We start from the raw sequence: 17,874 nt of genomic DNA, 5'->3' as shown, positions 1-17,874 counted from the left end.
TGCATGAAATTCGATGAGCCTTTGCTATGAGGTAGTACTGCGTCTCCTTGGTTACTAGTCAAATCGACCCTCCACTCTGACAATACCTGGTCATCAACTTGGCTGAAAGGGGTTCGGGGTCTTTGTCAAGTGAAAACAAACAGAGTATATGCTCAGTTTACTCCAACTTAGCTTAACATTCCCTTCTCTCTGTCCTCAGTGCTGAAGTGTAACAATGGATTAACGCGGAAATATGATGCTAGTCACGAACAAATGCCATGGGAAGGATGCAGAGCCGCAGCATTATCTTTTTCTGCCACTGAATTACGTGGAATGAGGCGCAACGAGGACAATAATCAGGGGCAAGTTAAGGTAAATGAACTATAGTGACGAAGAGTGGTTAAGAGAGCCTCCCTATATACATTCCAATGGACTTTAATATAGAGAAAGAGAAAAATGAGAAACGTGTCCCCTGAGCCCTCCGTAAACTAAAGAAAAGTGCACCAAACAACCGTGATAAGCAAGGCAAACAAACCGTCACAGCCCCGCACGACCTAGAAATTTCCGTGACATAAGAGCGTAGAAAAAGAAAGAAAGAAAGAAAAAAAGGATTAAGAATAAATTATGACAACAGTATTAAAACCCGCCGAAGAACGTGGGTGAAAATTCGTTTGTTACATTTCTTATTAATAGTGGCTTTCGCAACATCTCTTCCTTAGCGATTTTTTCTGCACATTACACTTCAATATCTTCTATTAAAGTGCTAATGTTAACTGTATAAGTATTAAAGCGATATAAATAACATACAAGGGAATGTTAAGGCGTTACATGCGAAATAAACCGCCGAGTAAGAGGAACTGCGAAGTCTCTTATGCCACCTAGAACACGACCTCAGAGTTCAAATGCTGTAATTTTCGCCATATGAGGTGTTTGCACGGGAGAAATTATTTCATGAAGAACAGACTGGCTACCACTCGTCTGTCGTCTCGGTTTGTGGAAGCGAAATGGTGTGTGTGTGTGTGTGTGTGTGTGTATCATAATCAGGACGTTAACTGATAGAGGTAAAATATGAGACTAAGGGCTCATGCCGTTCAGGGGAAAAAAAAAAAAAATCTGATTCAGTTACATCTAACACCATCCAGGAAAACAAAACAATTAGCAGACATTCTTCCTACACTGACATTCAACAATTGATGTGTCATATTCTAAGTGACTGTGGAGATTTAGTACCATAACATTTGTTCCTTAGCGATATGTTTTGTAAGTTACAACCTCCTATCCTGTTGTACGATATGTTATTGATGCATGTTGATAATGAATTAATATGAGGAGCATACAAGATTTTATACCAAGCCAAATAAATCACTAGGGAAGAGCTAAAGATTACATAGTTTTGCACTATGCCAAATAAATCGCTAGGGAAGAGGCGTTACGAAGCCTCCAGTATTATAGAAAGAAAATACTTTCTTCTTACACACACACACACGGCTTCATAAGGGAGAGCGGCGCTGCCATTACCGCATCGCATGATCTTGTTTCCAGGAATATCGAGCAACCTGGGGGGCCCTGGTGATGTAGTCGGCAATTTCCCCCGCCGTGATTAGCCTGCTGTAAAATTAGGTTTTATAATTATATAGCGTTGGAAACAGTAATGCATATTCCAGACGCCTTGGCATGGGTCTTCTGCAGCGCGTATCTTTTCTCTATCCCCCCCTCTCTCTCTCTTTCTCTCTCTTGCTCAACCTCAGTATTACTCTCATTTCTCTCACTTTCTCTACTCCCTCATTTCTCACAGATCTTCCTTCTTCTAGCCCCCCCTTCTATAAGCCCTCAAGTCTCTTTGTCCTAATTGTATATAATCCTCTTTCAGCCCAAGGAATTTCTTCCTGTCTCTCCCTTGCAGGTCTCACTTTTTTTTTTTTTTTTTTCATTATTTCTCAGTCCTCACTTCACCCGGCCTTTACTAAAGATACCACACATTTCCCTCACGTCTTTTAGCCTTGATTTTTTTCTTTTCTTTTTTCGCGATCATCTCTTTCACATCTTACTATTTATGATCCTCACATTCCACTCCATCCCCACCACACCGCACCACACCACCACCACCACACCATCTCCACAATCATTACACTACACCACCACCACAATCACCACACCACCACCACAATTACCACACCACACCACCACCACAATCACCACACCAAACCACCACCACAATCCCCTCTCTCACTACTCCCCACCCCCCCCGCACGATAATTCTTCATTACCGCTATCTTCCCCTCGGTAACCCTATCATTTCAGCTCCCCTCTCGGTCTCAGATTTTTTTTTTTTTTTCTCTCTCTCTCTTGCTTTCCCCTCCCTTTTCTGATTTTTTCTCCTCTCTTGTTTCTCCCAAATGTCTGTCTCTGCTAGGGAATCTCGCAATTTTTGCCTCATAATAATTAGCTTGTTCGAGTGACCTTCACGACACTCTCTCTCTCTCTCTCTCCCCCCCCTCTCTCTCTCATTTCTGCATACGTCTAGAATCATCATGTCCGCTACGCCGTCTCACGCTTCTCAAGTGCATCATGTTTCGACTCTTTTTTTTTTTTCTTTCTTTTACGATGCACCTAAGCCGACCCTGATTGTCCATTTAAGCTCCGCCCATTTTCCCTTGAAGCTCCGCTTATTTTCCATTGAAGCTTAACCCATTTTCTGTTGAAGGTTTACCTGGTTTTTCTGCACATTAAGTCCTTCCTATTTTGTGTGTGTAAAATTTATCCACTGTTAAAGTAGAGTGTACAGACTTTTTCAGTTGAAGTTCCTCCAATGCTATTTTCGATGAAGTTCCACCCAATTTCCATTGAAGCCCCATCCATATTGATATCGCTCACACCCATTTTTACGTGAAAGATCCAACCAATACTTTTCGTCGAGGCCCTGTTTTTATTTTATTTTTTTACCTCGAAAATGCACCAATATTAGCATCGAAACTCCATCCATTATCATTATACAATTTGTGACGATTTTTCGCTGAAGCTACGGTTTTATTATTTAACATCAAAGGGGCATATCTTTTTCCCCATGCCCACTTTATTTTTTTCTCGAAATTTCACTAGTATACACAGAAAATACACCCACTTTAGTATCGAATCTGCACCCAAGTTTATATCGAACGTCCACCCATTTATGCATCCAATCTCCGCCTATTCTTATATCAAATCTCCACTCATCTATATATCGTACCTCCACTAATTTACACATAGGATCTCCGCCCATTTTCTGCTGAAGCCCCGCCCGTTTTCCCTTGCCCCTCCCACCTCCATCCCCTCCTCTCTGACCTCTTGCTCTATTCAGCTTGTTGCCGACCTTCCCAGCGTCGGTGTGGCACGCTCACTGGAGGTCGTCACTTGGGATTAAGGCGGAGGACTTATATATTTTGCGTGTACCGCTTTTGTGAAGCAGTCATAATAAAGATTTGGATTTTTCTTTTTAATGGACGCTGAACATGGAAACTATTTCATGTGTGTTCGTTTTGAAAGTCTGCCAAGTGAAGTTCGCGAGCATATTTTGAATTCATCTTCTAAACAGGATAAGTAAGCATAATGTGAATTCATATTGTGAACAGGACTTGAGAAAATATTTTGAATTCATCTTATAAATTGGGTGTGTTAACATAAAAACTGTCTTGAGGATCATTTCGTCTTCAGAAAAAATTAAACTGTGAAAGCAGAATGATTACAGAAAATTAGTTAACTTTATCATTCTGTTTCCCTATCCCCCGACACCGCATTCTTTGTAAAGGATGACCTAGACGGAAACAATCTTCGTGCGTTCTTGCCCCTACTCTATCACTCCTACTGTACATCTATCATCTGTTTAATATCCCAAAAGGTATTACTAATGTCATTGATCTAATGCCGCAAACGCATTATTTAATTTTCCCAAGTTAATAACGCCTTAACAGCTTAGAATTAATACTAAGTACAGTATTAATAATTCCCTTGGTGTACGGCCCCTCCCAACACCATTCAGTTTCCAGAGCTGTATTGAAAATGTCATGACTTATAAGCACTAAACATATAAATAATGTCCTTGGTACACTGCACCTTCCAGCACCGTATTAAAGTTCTCAAGCCATAATAACACCATAGCAGACTTGGAAATACTGTATATATAAAAACTAAGAAGCATGACAAATAGCGTCCAGCAGTTCACAGGAAGCGTGTCAACAGGACTTACGACGAGCTTAAAGCCAGTTCAGCTCCCAACGGGACTAAACTCTCACGCAAAACCTGCAAAAAATGCCGCCAATAGTGGGGAGGCGAAAGACGAGGCGAGCGTTAAGTCCAGCGTGGTGGCCGCTCTGACAGGGGGTGGAGGGCGGGGACGGAGGAAGGAGAATCGAGTGGGGTCAGCGAACAGAGCGGATCGACTGCAGGTGGGTGTTGGCGTGCAGTTTTAGAGACGCACGCTTGTGTTCCTGTCTCGGTATGCCTGTCTCTCAGTCTCTGTCTGTCTGTCTGATGTGTGTTTGCATGTTTTACAGATTCGCACTTTACCTGATGGAGAGAGGGAATTCTTTTCTTTTACTTCTGCAGTATCGATAGAATGTAAGATTTCTGCTAACCCTTTCATAATCCGGATAATTCCTGTATTTCATTCTCGCTAGGCCGGGAATTAGGGATGAGGTTGATGATGATGATGATGATGATGATGACTATGAAGAACCCTTTTGCTGACGATGCTGCTGCTGAGTATGATGATGATTATGATGAATAATGAACTTTTATGACGATGATGATGAAAAATATAATGAAAATGATAAAATGATGGTGACTATGATGTTGATGAACTCTCCCTTCACAAACTAAAAAACAACTTCCCCGGCAGGTGCGGCTGAACACACTGGAGAAGGAGGTGTCATGGCTGCAGCAGAAGGGGAAGACGCTGGACCAAAGGCTGGCGAGGTTCCTGGCGCAGAAATCCTCTCTGGCATCTACCCTAGACGACCTGCACCTGCGTTTGGATTCACTGGCTCGTTCGCATAAGTCGATGGCGCGGAGAGAAGCACACAAGCCCTTGGTTGTCACTTGTCCTTTGGCGAACGCGACATAAATACGGGAGATAGATATACAGTAAGATAGAGACAGACTGGCAGAGCTACTGTCCACCCTATGCGACCTGCATCGGCGTCTGTATTCACTGGCTCGTTTCCATTAGTTGGTGCTTCCATTCAGTGCATAGCGTTTGTGATTGCCTGCTGAGGAGTTCTGTGTTAGCACTTGTGTATTTGTATGTATGGCTTCGCTTCTAATAAAGTTTTGGGAGCTATGTTTTTCTTGGTTCGATCCATCACGCTTATTTCCTGTACAAGTAGCTTAGTAAGTTATACTTGTGTATATTTAGTTTTCTCGGTATTTCTTAACCAGCAGATAGATGCCTGGTGGTCTAGCGGGTTCAGGTGTTCTGACTGAATGTGACCTGTCAGGAATCAAGTCCTAGGAATAATAAGAACGTATTGCTAACATAAGCCTGATGCTCCTAAAGGTTGTGTAACTGGTCCCCTTGTCTTAAATGAGTAGTCTAGTCCTGGGCTTCCTGATAGGGCTACACTGTTCTGACTGATGAACGCAGTAATTGATTTTTATTAACTTGTTATTAAGGGCCGTACCTAAGTTAGGTGGCATGAAAGAGTTCATTGTACTATACGTCTCCACTGGAGAATTATTTTGTTCAGTACAGATTAACATTCTCTTGTATGATATTCATAAGGGTTTAATATCGAAATGGTGTGCATCAATTATACACAAGATGATGCTGAAGTGTAATGTGCAGAATACATTGTTAAGGAAGAGGTAAACTCCGAGTCTGCGTTGCCCTGAGCTTTTCATCGGTTTTGGCACCAAAAAAAGCGAAGTCCCTGTCATCCTCTAGCTTCGGTAGCCTTCATAGAAATGACGATACTTCCAGCATTTTCTCTCTCAGGACTGTTTCGTTGGCACAGACTGATAGGAAGATGCGTATTACAATAATGACATCACTTATTTTTCGTGTATATAGATGAATAAGACTTTTCAAAGTTAGCATATGTGTCTGACCAATGTTGCTAGCTGTGCATTTACCCTTATCACCTAAGTTCGTACCAAGGACAAATAAAAATAATAGCAATACCTAGTTTTTCTATTTTTCGGTCATGTTCCCTTAGCGGTCGCGATATATTAAGACCTCAAGACTTTCAAGTGAATTTTTTCGTTTCTCATATCAATGGACGTCTTAATTTCGTAAGGGGTGGCCACAAAAGAACTGGCTCCACGTCACCCAGCCCTCCACTAACAGGCTGCCCCCTCCCCAACTCATACCCTCTCTCCCCACTCCATCCCTTCATCTCATCCTCAATCTCCCATTCCTCCTCTCCTCCACCTCATCCTCAATCTCCCCTTCCTCCTCTCCTCCATCTCAGTCTCATACAATTTCTATGTCTCCACGCGTCAGCTTTGGTCACATTGCGGCTCTCTATGCTTCTCGATTTCTAGCAGCCTCTCCACTCATCACCTTAAACCTGAGGTTACACTCTATGACCTCGTCCAAATCCTTTTCGGTCTACATCTCGCAGTTCTACCTTACAAATGAGAATTAAGGTGTAATAAGGATTAGGTGTAATCTCTACTGAATGGATACCAGTAAGCCTCCTACCTATAAAGGAGCTGGCAAAATTCTGCATTCATTCGAAGGTGATGCTGGTTCTCGTTTTCTCCTCCCGGTTTTGAGAGGTGATTGTTGCATAGCTGGCTCGCTGCTGCAGGAAAAGGGTCCAGGGCCGGAAAGTCCTCCACTGACCATCCAGGGGATCTCCAGCACATTCAAATTATCTTTTCTGAAAAAATAAAAGACCTATGCAGTAGAATCCGCTTATCTATAATCAACCATCTGAGAGGGCCATGTGGAGTTACACTGAGAGACAGACAGACAAAAATGGAAGTAAAAAAGGGTTGTGGTGTTGAAGTGAATGTGAGTGAAAGTGTCAAGAGGAATATTCTGAGATGGTCTGGCCCCCTGTGGAAAGGATGGAGAGACAGACCGACTATAAGAGTGTATGAGAATGACGTCAAGGGGAGAGGAGCAGGGGGAGACAAGGATGAGATTGTGGGAGGGAGTGAGGATATACACGAGGGGGATGTGTGAGCTGGAGGGGGGCAGCCAAACAGCAGAGGACATGGCAGCGTGGAGGCAACTAGTTTGTTGCCACCTCTTATGCAATTAAGGCTTTTGCCAACAGACAGCTAGATGGCCATTCCTTAGTCATTACGGATGCAACTTGCAATACTGATGTGGTTGTAGATACAATTGTGATTATTTACATTAATGGAGTTAATATGTGCCAGATGTAGATGATCAATACGAAAGCATGACTACGCAAATATTGGAATAAAAGAAAATGATCTGATAAAGTTTCTGTTTACTCAGCTCAAAGATACAACTATGAGGCATGGTTGTAATACGGGCCGGATTTAGACTTGTGAGGCCCTAACCTATGGGAAGCTATTGAGGCCCTATTTGGCATCTGTTAACAGAAAATAAATCTGTGTAACAAATGAACTTGACAAGCTTCGAAAGGACGAAAATCTGGATAAGATGAGGTGAAAGAACCATCATGATGGGACAACATTTGACGGGGAAAACCCTTGATGGGGAAAGGTCTTTGTTTTGATGGGGAATCTTACTGGGTTCAGAAGAAGAAGAAGAGTTAGGGGCCAATCGAGTGTGATTGTATAACTTTGACTCTTTAACAGTTACCTACAGCACTTTCTTATCAAGAGCCATAGCCAAATCGTTCACAGCAAGACTTGAAGTCCCATGAAAGGCCTTCAAGCACTATGATACACCGATGGAGATGAAAGGCATACCTCAGAGTTACATAACAGGACATCAGCCAAGGTTGTACTGCTAGCTCTTACATGTTTAAGATTTCCTTTTGTCCATATATCTGGTCATGAGCTTATAATAATGCCAATGGTTATATGATACTGCAGTTGAAATAGCCATTCGAGTATTTTTTGCATGAGTACTGTAATGGAGCACTATTGTAAACTTTAGGCTACAGAATGTTAGGCTGGCCGCATTGGATGGTTCTTGAGATCACAAATCACAGTAACATTATCTCCCCAATTCCTGGTTACATTTATCACTAATAAGTGAGAATCAGACACTAGGGAGGAGGCAAGTGAAGGGAGAATATACTGCCCTTATTTGACTGTTACAGTACACCAAACACCTTTTACAAATTTCAGTAATTTATCAGCCACATACAAGAAATTTCTTTTCAGAATGAAAAAAGGTCATTCAGTCATCCAGATTAGCCATTCAAGACCTGTATACTTTTAGATGTGGTTTTGCAAGAGTCTCAGAAAATGTTGAGCTTTAGCTGTTGGAGGACATTTACAAGAAGCAGCTTTGGTGTCACATGCCATAGGAAGGTGAGTTTGTGCATTGTATTCTGAGTGGCATGTACGGGCTTGCAGCACTATTTTCATTGTGATGGATTACAGATATTCTGTCTCTGTCTATCTGTCTATTGCCAAACACCTTAATCCTGGAAGGGGTGGTTGGCTGCCCTCCTTCCAACTCACACACCCCTCTCAAATACCTCTGCACTCCATCCCTCCATCTCATTCTTGGTTTCCCCCTCCTCTCACATATGGTACCAGGTATTTATGTATACTCTGTCTAGTACTGACATGGCCTTCCTCAGTAATATACATCATTCATTCATTGCCAGACGCCATGTATCCCAGACGGGGTGGCCAAGGGCTTAGAGTTAATTGTTTTACAGGGAGGGGCACTAATCCTCCACCAACCCCACTTGACACGTAGGGATGCCAACAGCATCTGGTGTTCCCAGGCGGTCACCCATCCAAGTACTAACCAGACCCAACGTGCAGTAATATACAAGAGAAGAAAAAGGTGTAATATGCAAAACAAGGCATTGAGAAAGAGATGATGCAAAGCTTTTTATGCCACCTAGAATGTGGTCCTAAGTTAACATCATGTAAGAGCCAGCATTTTTTTATAACTTTTCATGGGATTAAAAGTGAGATGGAAGGCTCACTGGTTAGATTTCTAATGTTTTACTTGGTAGGTAATAATTGTACATACCGTAGTTTTGAAAGATACACAAACTTGCATCTTTCTTTTTTTACATCTTCAGTTCGATAATGTATTTTATAATTAATCTTGCTGCAACCAGAATATTTATTTGGCTTAAAAGAGTACATCTGTAATGAAGGTGTTAATGAAGGCTATACTTAGTCCCTCCAATTTAAAAAAAATCCTAAAGTGAATTTCAATCATCTTGAGATAGCTAGGATAAAATATGAATATCTGTCATCCAGCTGAAGGAACCAAGTGTACAGCATGTCTCACTTAAAATTAGCCAGCAGTCCATTAGTAGCCTACATGGTCAACAGCTGAGATGAATGGGTTAGGGATCTTCATCAGGTTAAAGCAAATGCACAATTATGCCAGATGATTTCATTCAATTTTGCTTAGAATGTTTTTGGCTGTAGGACTGGCTACTGATATTTATTATGTAACGTTGGTCATAAACTTTGCTTTCAACATAACATAAGTGTTGCAGGTTATTAAAATTATCATTGTGGACATTTGTCATTATCTTTTGCTTTCAATTTAATTTAGGTGTTGCAGAGATGCTGTGCCAAGTTTGCCTTTGTTCCCCAACACAATCCATGCCAAGAGGAATCTGTGGAACGTCTACAGGAGTTTCTTGAGAGTGCCAGGAGGTTGTTTGTGCTGACAGGTGCAGGCATTTCAACTGAGAGTGGCATCCCGGACTATCGTTCTGAGGGAGTGGGACTCTATGCCACTTCATCCAAGAGGCCAGTGCAGTTCAAGGTGTGAGTCAGTCACCGAAATGTAGTTAACCCCTTTAGTCAGACGATATACACATGGTACCAGTATTATTCTTTATTCTTGTTACTTTTAGGCATTTTTATTCAGTTTAGGAGACATTTCTCTTTACCAGAAGGGTTAAATACTGCATTTATTTAGCCTATCAGTGTAAGAGGTTTGTTGGTAAACAAAATCATCTGGGATGGCCTGAGTACAATATGTCGTTTTAGTGATGAACCTAAACTGGCACTAACATTCATGTGTTCTTTTTTGCAGTCTTCACACTTATTCCTCTTTTGTGTATTAAGGCATAGCATTGGCCACCATCTTATAGTTATTATCTTCTTGCACACATTTACAGGTACCACAGTTTTCCATTAATGCACAGAGATACTGTACTTGGACTCTTCCACCAAGTCTGGTCTCACTTTATCAACAGTTTATTGTCTGTGTACAGTACATACTTTTTAATGGTTGTGATAACTGCTACATTGATATCAGTGAAGGATTTGAATTTTCTATGATGTATTCATTATTACCATTTCTTTTCTATTACCATAATTTCAGGTTACCAATTTTTTTTTTTTTTTTTTAATATCATCATCATCATCAGTATCATGGTGATTCAGATTATTATACCTCTGTTATCTTTCAGGTGTTTATGGAGTCAGCCAAGGCACGGCAGAGCTACTGGGCCAGGAATTTTGTTGGGTGGCCTCGTTTCTCCAGTATTCAACCCAATGCAGCTCACCTCACCCTTGCCTCATGGCAGCGCTCAGGCCACTTGCACTGTGTTGTTACGCAGAATGTGGACCGTCTTCACCATAAGGCTGGCTCAACTAATGTCCATGAACTGCATGGTTAATCAAATTTATTATTTATCTGTCTCTGTTGATCTACAATATTACAGTATATACTGTATATACAGTATGTCCATCGGACTTCTCACCTGTCAGTCTTTATGTATTTGCTTGTCTGTTTATCTGTTTATTGATAGTGTACTGAGTGTTTCATCATTGATGGCTGCAACAGATGTTCTTCACACAACCTTCATCCAGCTCAGTTACAGAGTTTTTGTTCCATCACAAACAATCATCTCATATGTGCTTTTAAACTGTCTGCATCATATTCATAGTTTTTCACCTCTTTTTCTTCCCCTCATCACATATACTTTTCTATTCTCTATTCACTATATGTATTATGGCTGGAGGTTTAGTTAGCATGGAGACGAAGAGACATGGGAAGATTCTTCTCTTGTCTTTCCTTGTTCTGCTGGCAAAAACTGATATACCCTATGATAATTTTCCTTGCATAACCAAGCCTTGCTATTTGCAGCAGGAACCAGAAGCATGAGAATATTTTGTCTTTCCTACAAAAGCAAATTTGAATTACAAGAGTTGATTGTAAATTAATTTGTGAATCCAGGCCCTGATTGCTTACTTACTTGTAGGAACAGCCTTCAGTGTGATGTGCATGCAGTGTCATAGAGCAGTAGCAAGGCACAGTTTCCAGGAACGTCTGAAGAAGCTAAACCCTCATGTGACAGAGAGACCAAAGGAAATACGGCCTGATGGGGATGTAGAGCTTCCGCAGGTGCAGTAACTCAACCTGTAATAAGGCACTCGTGTGAATGTGAATATATCTTCTAGCTTTTGTGATTACTTCCCAATGATTTTCTGTAGTTTAAGAGAGGCCCATCTTTTCCCCATTCTTGGGATGTGGAATTATATGAAAATTATATGAAAAATGTCTGATTTATTTTTTCATTTAAATCTTAATGCAAGTAAGTGATTTTTGCTATCAGTGAAGGAATTAAAGGCCACACCAAGCCACTGCAGTTCAGAAACTCTCTCCTAAGATGAATAACATCCTCAGGAGACAGCAAGAATAAATATTAAACATGTCACTGGGCTATGGGGTAAAATCTGAGACACAGTAACAGCTTGACTCATCCTAATATGACTCAATCATCTTCAACAGGAGGCGGTAGATGCATTCCGTGTACCAAGCTGTGAGTCATGCGGGGGAATCATGAAGCCTGACATAGTATTCTTTGGAGACAATGTTCCACAGCCAAGAGTGGAAGCTGTGAGGCGAGACTTAGCTCAGTGTGACTCACTTCTTATCCTCGGTTCATCGCTGTTTGTTTATTCTGGATACAGGTGAGTTGCAGTTTGATGATGAGGATGAGGATCGTGAAGATACTGATGTGATAATGATACAATGATGATGGTTATAATGATATTGATGACACACTGATGAAGAGACTGATATGAAATTATACTGATGAAAGAAGTTATTGCAAGGGAGGGCATTTCAGTATTAGTAATGGTAATCCTAGAAGGTAGTGTAAAAGTTACTTACAAATGGGCAAAAAGTAGCCATTCCTTCAGCCTTCAGACCTCTAAGGGACTAAAATGAGATTGCCAATTAGCTACCATTAACTTTAAAAAACCATGGTCACCTAGCTAGCTGTTATGATATGTATCACTATAGTCAGTTTGTTTTCACGTGACAGAGCAAGGCCACTCTCACAACTCATAAACTGATTCATGGTTGCATGGAATTTGATAGGTCTTAGTTATGAGGTAGGTATGAGTCTTCTTGGTTACTAGTCAAATTTACCCCTCCAATATGACTACATTTGGCCATAAACAAACATGCTGTAATTGTTTTCAGTTGTACTCTTTAAAAAATTACCTGCATTTCCCTGGCAGATTTATCCTGGCTGGAGTGGAGCAAGGGCTAAGGATGTGTGCTGTAAACATTGGGGCCACGCGAGCTGACAAGCACCTTCTCTTTCGAGTTGATGCTCGGTGTGGGGAGGTCCTGCCACGCCTCACACTCTGACGCTACCTTCATTTTGGCTCCTAGATTTCTGTAATACTGTAATTAGCTGTGTTAGTAGCTATGTCTGTGGTATCGAATTGTATTATTTTGTTTTAACAATACAGGGCTCTATGTACAGTTTCGGCCAGGTATTCCTTCCCACCCTGCTACATCAAGCCTGTAGGTATGACATTGTCATACACATACCATAAATGTACCAGTATGTACTGGCTGCTAGCAAAGCTGTGCGGTCATATTATGTCAGTATTATGTTCCAAGATTGTGTGTGACAGTGCCTTAGTTACAGGTTAGAGATACAAGGGTGGGAAGGAAAACCTAGCTGCAACTGTACATAGTTAGTCTTTGTTTGGCATCTGTCTTTTAGGTATTTGTTCTCATTATTCAGTTAATGTATCTGTTTGTGGTAGGTGGGGGCATTAATGTATCTGTTTGTGGTAGGTAGGGGCATTCACCTCTAAAGGAAAAAGTACTTAAAAACACGCCTCGTACATGTGGTGAGCAAACACAAAAGATTATGAGGAAGACTGCAACATTTCCAGAACATATGCAGGTATGGAGCATGGAGTTCAGTAATGCTTAAGCACTGAGAGAGACCACTATCAGTATTTGATGTAATTGTACTAGGCTGTAAAGATGTAAGATAGCATGGGTTATGTTTCATATACAATATATGCCCTTTCCCATCTTCCTTCCTTCTTTCCTTCCTTCCTCTTCTATGTGTCTTTCCTTCATTCCTTCCTTCCTCTTCTATGTGTCTTTCCTTCATTCTTTCCTTCCTTCCGCTTCTACGTGTCTTTCCTTCATTCTTTCCGTCCTTCCTCTTCTATGTGTCTTTCCTTCATTCTTTCCTTCCTTCCGCTTCTATGTGTCTTTCCTTCATTCTTTCCTTCCTTCCTCTTCTATGTGTCTTTCCTTCATTCTTTCCTCTTCCTTCTGTCTACAGGCGACTCTACAATGAGTGACAGGTCAAGTGGTTTCCTGTACACCTGGAAAGTATTTACTGCGCTGGGTGGTAACCATATAACCAAATTATGGTGCCTAGTGGTTTAGTGAGTAATTAAGGCGCTCCAATCGGATTAAGCCCGTGCAGGTTTATATCCAAGGGATGGTTGGGGTCTATTGCTCACATAATGCCACTCAGGGATGAGTGAGGCTGGTCACTCTCATTTTAAATGTCAGAACCTAGGCCTGGGCTCCTACACTTCTCGTGGGGTGATACAGGATTAGATGATGATTTTCTCGTAATTGGCAACGAAAATATTGATATTATCCTGAGGAATCAGAGCTGTGACTCACCCTTTACACACACACACACACACACACACACACACACACACACACACACACACACACACACACACACACACACACACACACACATATATATATTTTTTTCATAAACATTTTAGCATAGTGCAAGGTATGGATGCAGTCTTTTAAATTTCATGATGAGGGAAGGATAAATGGAAATGGGGTTTAAGTCTCATCCAAGATGGATATCTCCCCACCCTGTTTGACAAATGAAAACAAGGACAGGATGATGATGGTATGGCCTGTGTGTAAAGGTACTGTCTGTATGCTCTCTTTTTGTACAAATAATTGTATTTATGAGCAATGATTAAACCCAAATTTTTAAAATTAAATTTCTGATGATTACTGATAATTAGACCACAAACACCTTAAATACTACCTGTTTTGTACAGTTCTGTAAATGATATTTGTGTTATACAGTAGTCGTGAAATATGTACAGAATATTTGTTAAATAAATTTTATATTTCAAGTTAGATGTATTTTTCATCTCATTCATCACAATACTGTACATCATCTCATTTCTTTACCATATGACAGCTCGCCTCCCCTCCTGGCAGCTTGCTATCAACACAAGATTCTAGACAACACATTACAGCACAATAGGGGAAATGTGAGAATACAGTACAAGCTTTGGGTGTAAAGGAGTATAGTTTAGTACTCTGTATGTTTTCTGAGATAGTGAGTGTCGTGTTTTGAAAGTGGATGTTGATAATAGTAACTTGATGGACGTTGAAGAGATGGTAACTTGGTGAGATGTGGTAGTGAATGGAGTGATTTGAATGGGGAGGGAAGTATTAGTAACTTGATGCAGTATTAGGAAAATGAGAGGTAAATGTGCAAGGGAAGTGGAAGGTAGGGAGAGACACATGGAAAGAAGATGGCTGGTACCGGTAGGCTGCAGCATGCTTGCATTCGTTGGCCTAGGTTACCAGTGATGGCTATCCATGCTGCATGATTTCTAGCAGCCTCTCTCTTCACTCCTTTAACCCTGAGGTCACATTTCATGACCTCATCCCAAGTTGTTTTAGATGTACAGTACCTCTTACAGCTCTATATGACTGTCAGTCTCCATCCTATCGGCATGCCAAAACCATCTGTTTTTTAGTTCTCACCACAACACTAATACATTCAAGACTCATCCTTCCTTTCAACTCTTCATTCACATTCTTAACCACTCAGGCCTGTCATTCATGGATGCACTACCCACCCATTTAATCATTCTCACGGAACCTACAAATATCCTCCTCCATTGGTGCCCAGGTCTCACTATCATACAGCCGTACGGTACCTAACGCATGCTGCATACAAGGACCTCTTAGCACAGAGGGAGAGAGCCCTCTCAGTGTCAGAAAGGACAACAACTTCCTTCTTTTCTTCCAAATACTCCTTATATTTGCTACAAAGCTAGCTCCACCCCATCTCCAGCACATATCATGTCCTTCAAATAACAAAACTCCACCAACAGCTCAAGAAACTCTCGAAACTCTGCAGCAAGATTAATTCTTTTCTGTCTCTCTGTTTTCCGTGTACTTCCATCCTACCTAAAACTCAATAGAAAACCTTGCAGACCATGCAGAACAATGCTCTATATATCACTACTGGCTGTACCAATACAGCTCTCATAGCTCACATTCTGCAAATAAAGTCCTCCCCATTAGAGAATATCTCAAGATGCACAGGTCTATAGCAACCTGTGCTAACACACAACACCCCTGCCATTATATGGCAGAACCACTTAACACAACTAGGTACATAAAATCATCCCCACACAAACATTACCAGATCTTTTTCAACAACATCTCACCTCCACACATCTGTACACACACACACACACACACACACACACACACACACACACACACACAAAATACTCCTTCATACCCACTTCATGCGCAAAGCAATACAATACCTCGATCAAAACATTATACTAGAACCCCCCCCCCCTCCCCCAGACATCCACCCATTGGAGGTATCACTGAATACAGCTGATCGAGTTCAATTAACTAGGTTTAGATCAGATCACCCAACTCTCCTAAATTACCACCTTAGATCTGGGCTGGGTGGAATCACAGACATTATCTGATCTTTTAAATTTTCGTTTTGTATATAATTAACTAATTATTTTAAAATACTGTATCATGAAATGAAAGATACATGTTTCCTTACTAATATTTCTTAACAATAATTATGTAAATGGCCGTTCATATGAACGAGGATGATTAATCCATTTATAATTTCTTACTTGGAACAAACCAATATAGGTTACTGATGATTTGGTACTAAGGCATGTTCCCCCCTCCCCCCCAACATTCCAGCCACCTCAAGAAAGGTTCATGATTAGGGATACAACATACTCATAATGACCCATATTTTGTCCTGGCTTTGGCTTCGGGTTTTTCTTTCTGTGGAGAAGGTTACATGAGATGACACTTTGCCAGGAGAGTTATTAATATAACAAGTGCTGAAAGTTGCAGCCAAACTGGGAAAGGAAAGGACTAACTGTCTTGCTTATGCTGGAAGTAAAGGTCACAGGGCTTCCGACAGTTTTTTTCATGTCAAAAAAAAAAAAAAAAAAAAAAAAAAAAAAAAAAAATTGGGGGGGGGGGGGGGCATCCTAAAGTCATCTCACAGATAAACTGTGGATGTTCACTTCACAGACACAACAAAGAATATGACTGCTAAAGGTGGTGCTTAAAAGGAGGGTACCAGGGCAAGCTCAGATGGACTATTATTAAAAACTATGGGGTTGGGAGTTACAGCAATCATCAGAAAAGTGATTGTGAGATCCTGATACATACAGGAACAACAGTGAACATCTGGACTCAGCTTATACATCTCTAAACTGAGGGAAGAGTAGGGGTGGTCTCAAGGGAATGTAGGCTACTAATGGGGAGGGCAAGGGGACTGACGTAACGTGTTCCTATGGTGTACGCCTCCCTCGATGAACAGTGCATGAATGTGTCACACGAGCTCTCACATCCTGTTTCATGCTGAAATAATGGGTATCATTGGTGTGGCTAACTGCACTTGTGTATTGCACCTACTTCTTTGGCCAGCCAGTTTTTCTTTCCTGTAGTGCAAACATGGACAACTCTAAATTTGTGGCCACACTGGTCCGTTGGCACTCATCTTGGTGTAACACAAGCAAACAAACAAATAGCAAACTGTATTTAGTGCGGTGCCCATCACCGACAACAAATTTGGTGTAAGATAAAAAAAATGTTGAGAAGGTAGTTACGCGAGGAGAGTATACTGCATGAGTGACGAGGGTGTGTAGTGAGTGGACGAGTAATTTCTGAGGAGGAGCAGAAAAGTATAAAGACCTATTGACGTTGGCACCTTTTGCAGGATGAGGTGTCAGCCAACAGATATAACAAATAATGCAGTTGTGTATACTCGCAACGCTACATATGAGGTAGCTGGAATAGCAGAGACTTAACAACCAAGCAGATGTTTTTCTCATGTGTCGTATAATTATTTTTTTTGGTACTGTTATACATGATGAAAAGCCGGCTGCCACCCTGGCTACATGAATGCCAAGGTGGTTACACTTGGTTTAATTGCACAGAAAGGCACATCCTAGGGGAGCTTTGAGTCCTGGGTTATTAGCCTTGCCGAAGCCACTGGCATGGGAGATATGCCCTCAGCCAGTATCAGCCGGGACCACAGTGCAATCATAAATGGTAACATCAGAGATGCGCCCACCTCCACCTCCTTTCTCAGTCCCCCCATCAACTTTCTTTCAGTGATGTTGCTCTGTCATTAATATTCATTCACCATCAACGAACATTAATTAGTTTAGGTTCAGAAAGGCGAAGGCCGTCACTTTCCATTTCTTTCCTGC

The 17,874-nt window shown here is 41.3% G+C and overlaps 2 protein-coding genes across 2 annotated transcripts in view; one reads left to right on the top strand and one right to left on the bottom strand.

Annotated features, from left to right (window-relative positions):
* LOC145399939 (uncharacterized) overlaps positions 1-17,874 on the bottom strand; it is a 152,693-nt gene that overhangs the window by 75,747 nt on the left and 59,072 nt on the right. The gene's annotated exons all lie outside the window — the stretch shown is intronic.
* Positions 7,760-12,723, top strand: Sirt4 (Sirtuin 4). The gene is made up of 7 exons (XM_080272451.1): positions 7,760-7,897; positions 8,345-8,436; positions 9,656-9,871; positions 10,524-10,728; positions 11,319-11,461; positions 11,849-12,030; positions 12,586-12,723. The coding sequence occupies exons 2-7, from the start codon at positions 8,371-8,373 to the stop codon at positions 12,716-12,718; spliced, it is 945 nt and encodes a 314-aa protein (XP_080128577.1). The 5' UTR covers positions 7,760-7,897; positions 8,345-8,370; the 3' UTR covers positions 12,719-12,723.

The sequence above is a fragment of the Coenobita brevimanus genome, chromosome 6 (genome assembly GCF_032717465.1).
Source record: "Coenobita brevimanus isolate Jiangsu-jjx chromosome 6, ASM3271746v2, whole genome shotgun sequence".
NCBI classification, from domain to species: domain Eukaryota; kingdom Metazoa; phylum Arthropoda; class Malacostraca; order Decapoda; family Coenobitidae; genus Coenobita; species Coenobita brevimanus.
The sequence above is the reverse complement of the archived record's forward strand: the minus strand, read 5'-3'. Positions and strand labels throughout refer to the sequence as shown.

What these genes read in the sequence shown, in the direction of transcription:
- Sirt4 (XM_080272451.1), top strand. Translation starts at nt 8,371, where the DNA reads ATGTTGAGCTTTAGCTGTTGGAGGACATTTACAAGAAGCAGCTTTGGT. An exon ending in GTGTCACATGCCATAGGAAG is followed by an intron (nt 8,437 to 9,655) that starts GTGAGTTTGTGC and finishes AATTTAATTTAG; the next exon opens with GTGTTGCAGAGATGCTGTGC. An exon ending in TTTGTTTATTCTGGATACAG is followed by an intron (nt 12,031 to 12,585) that starts GTGAGTTGCAGT and finishes TTTCCCTGGCAG; the next exon opens with ATTTATCCTGGCTGGAGTGG.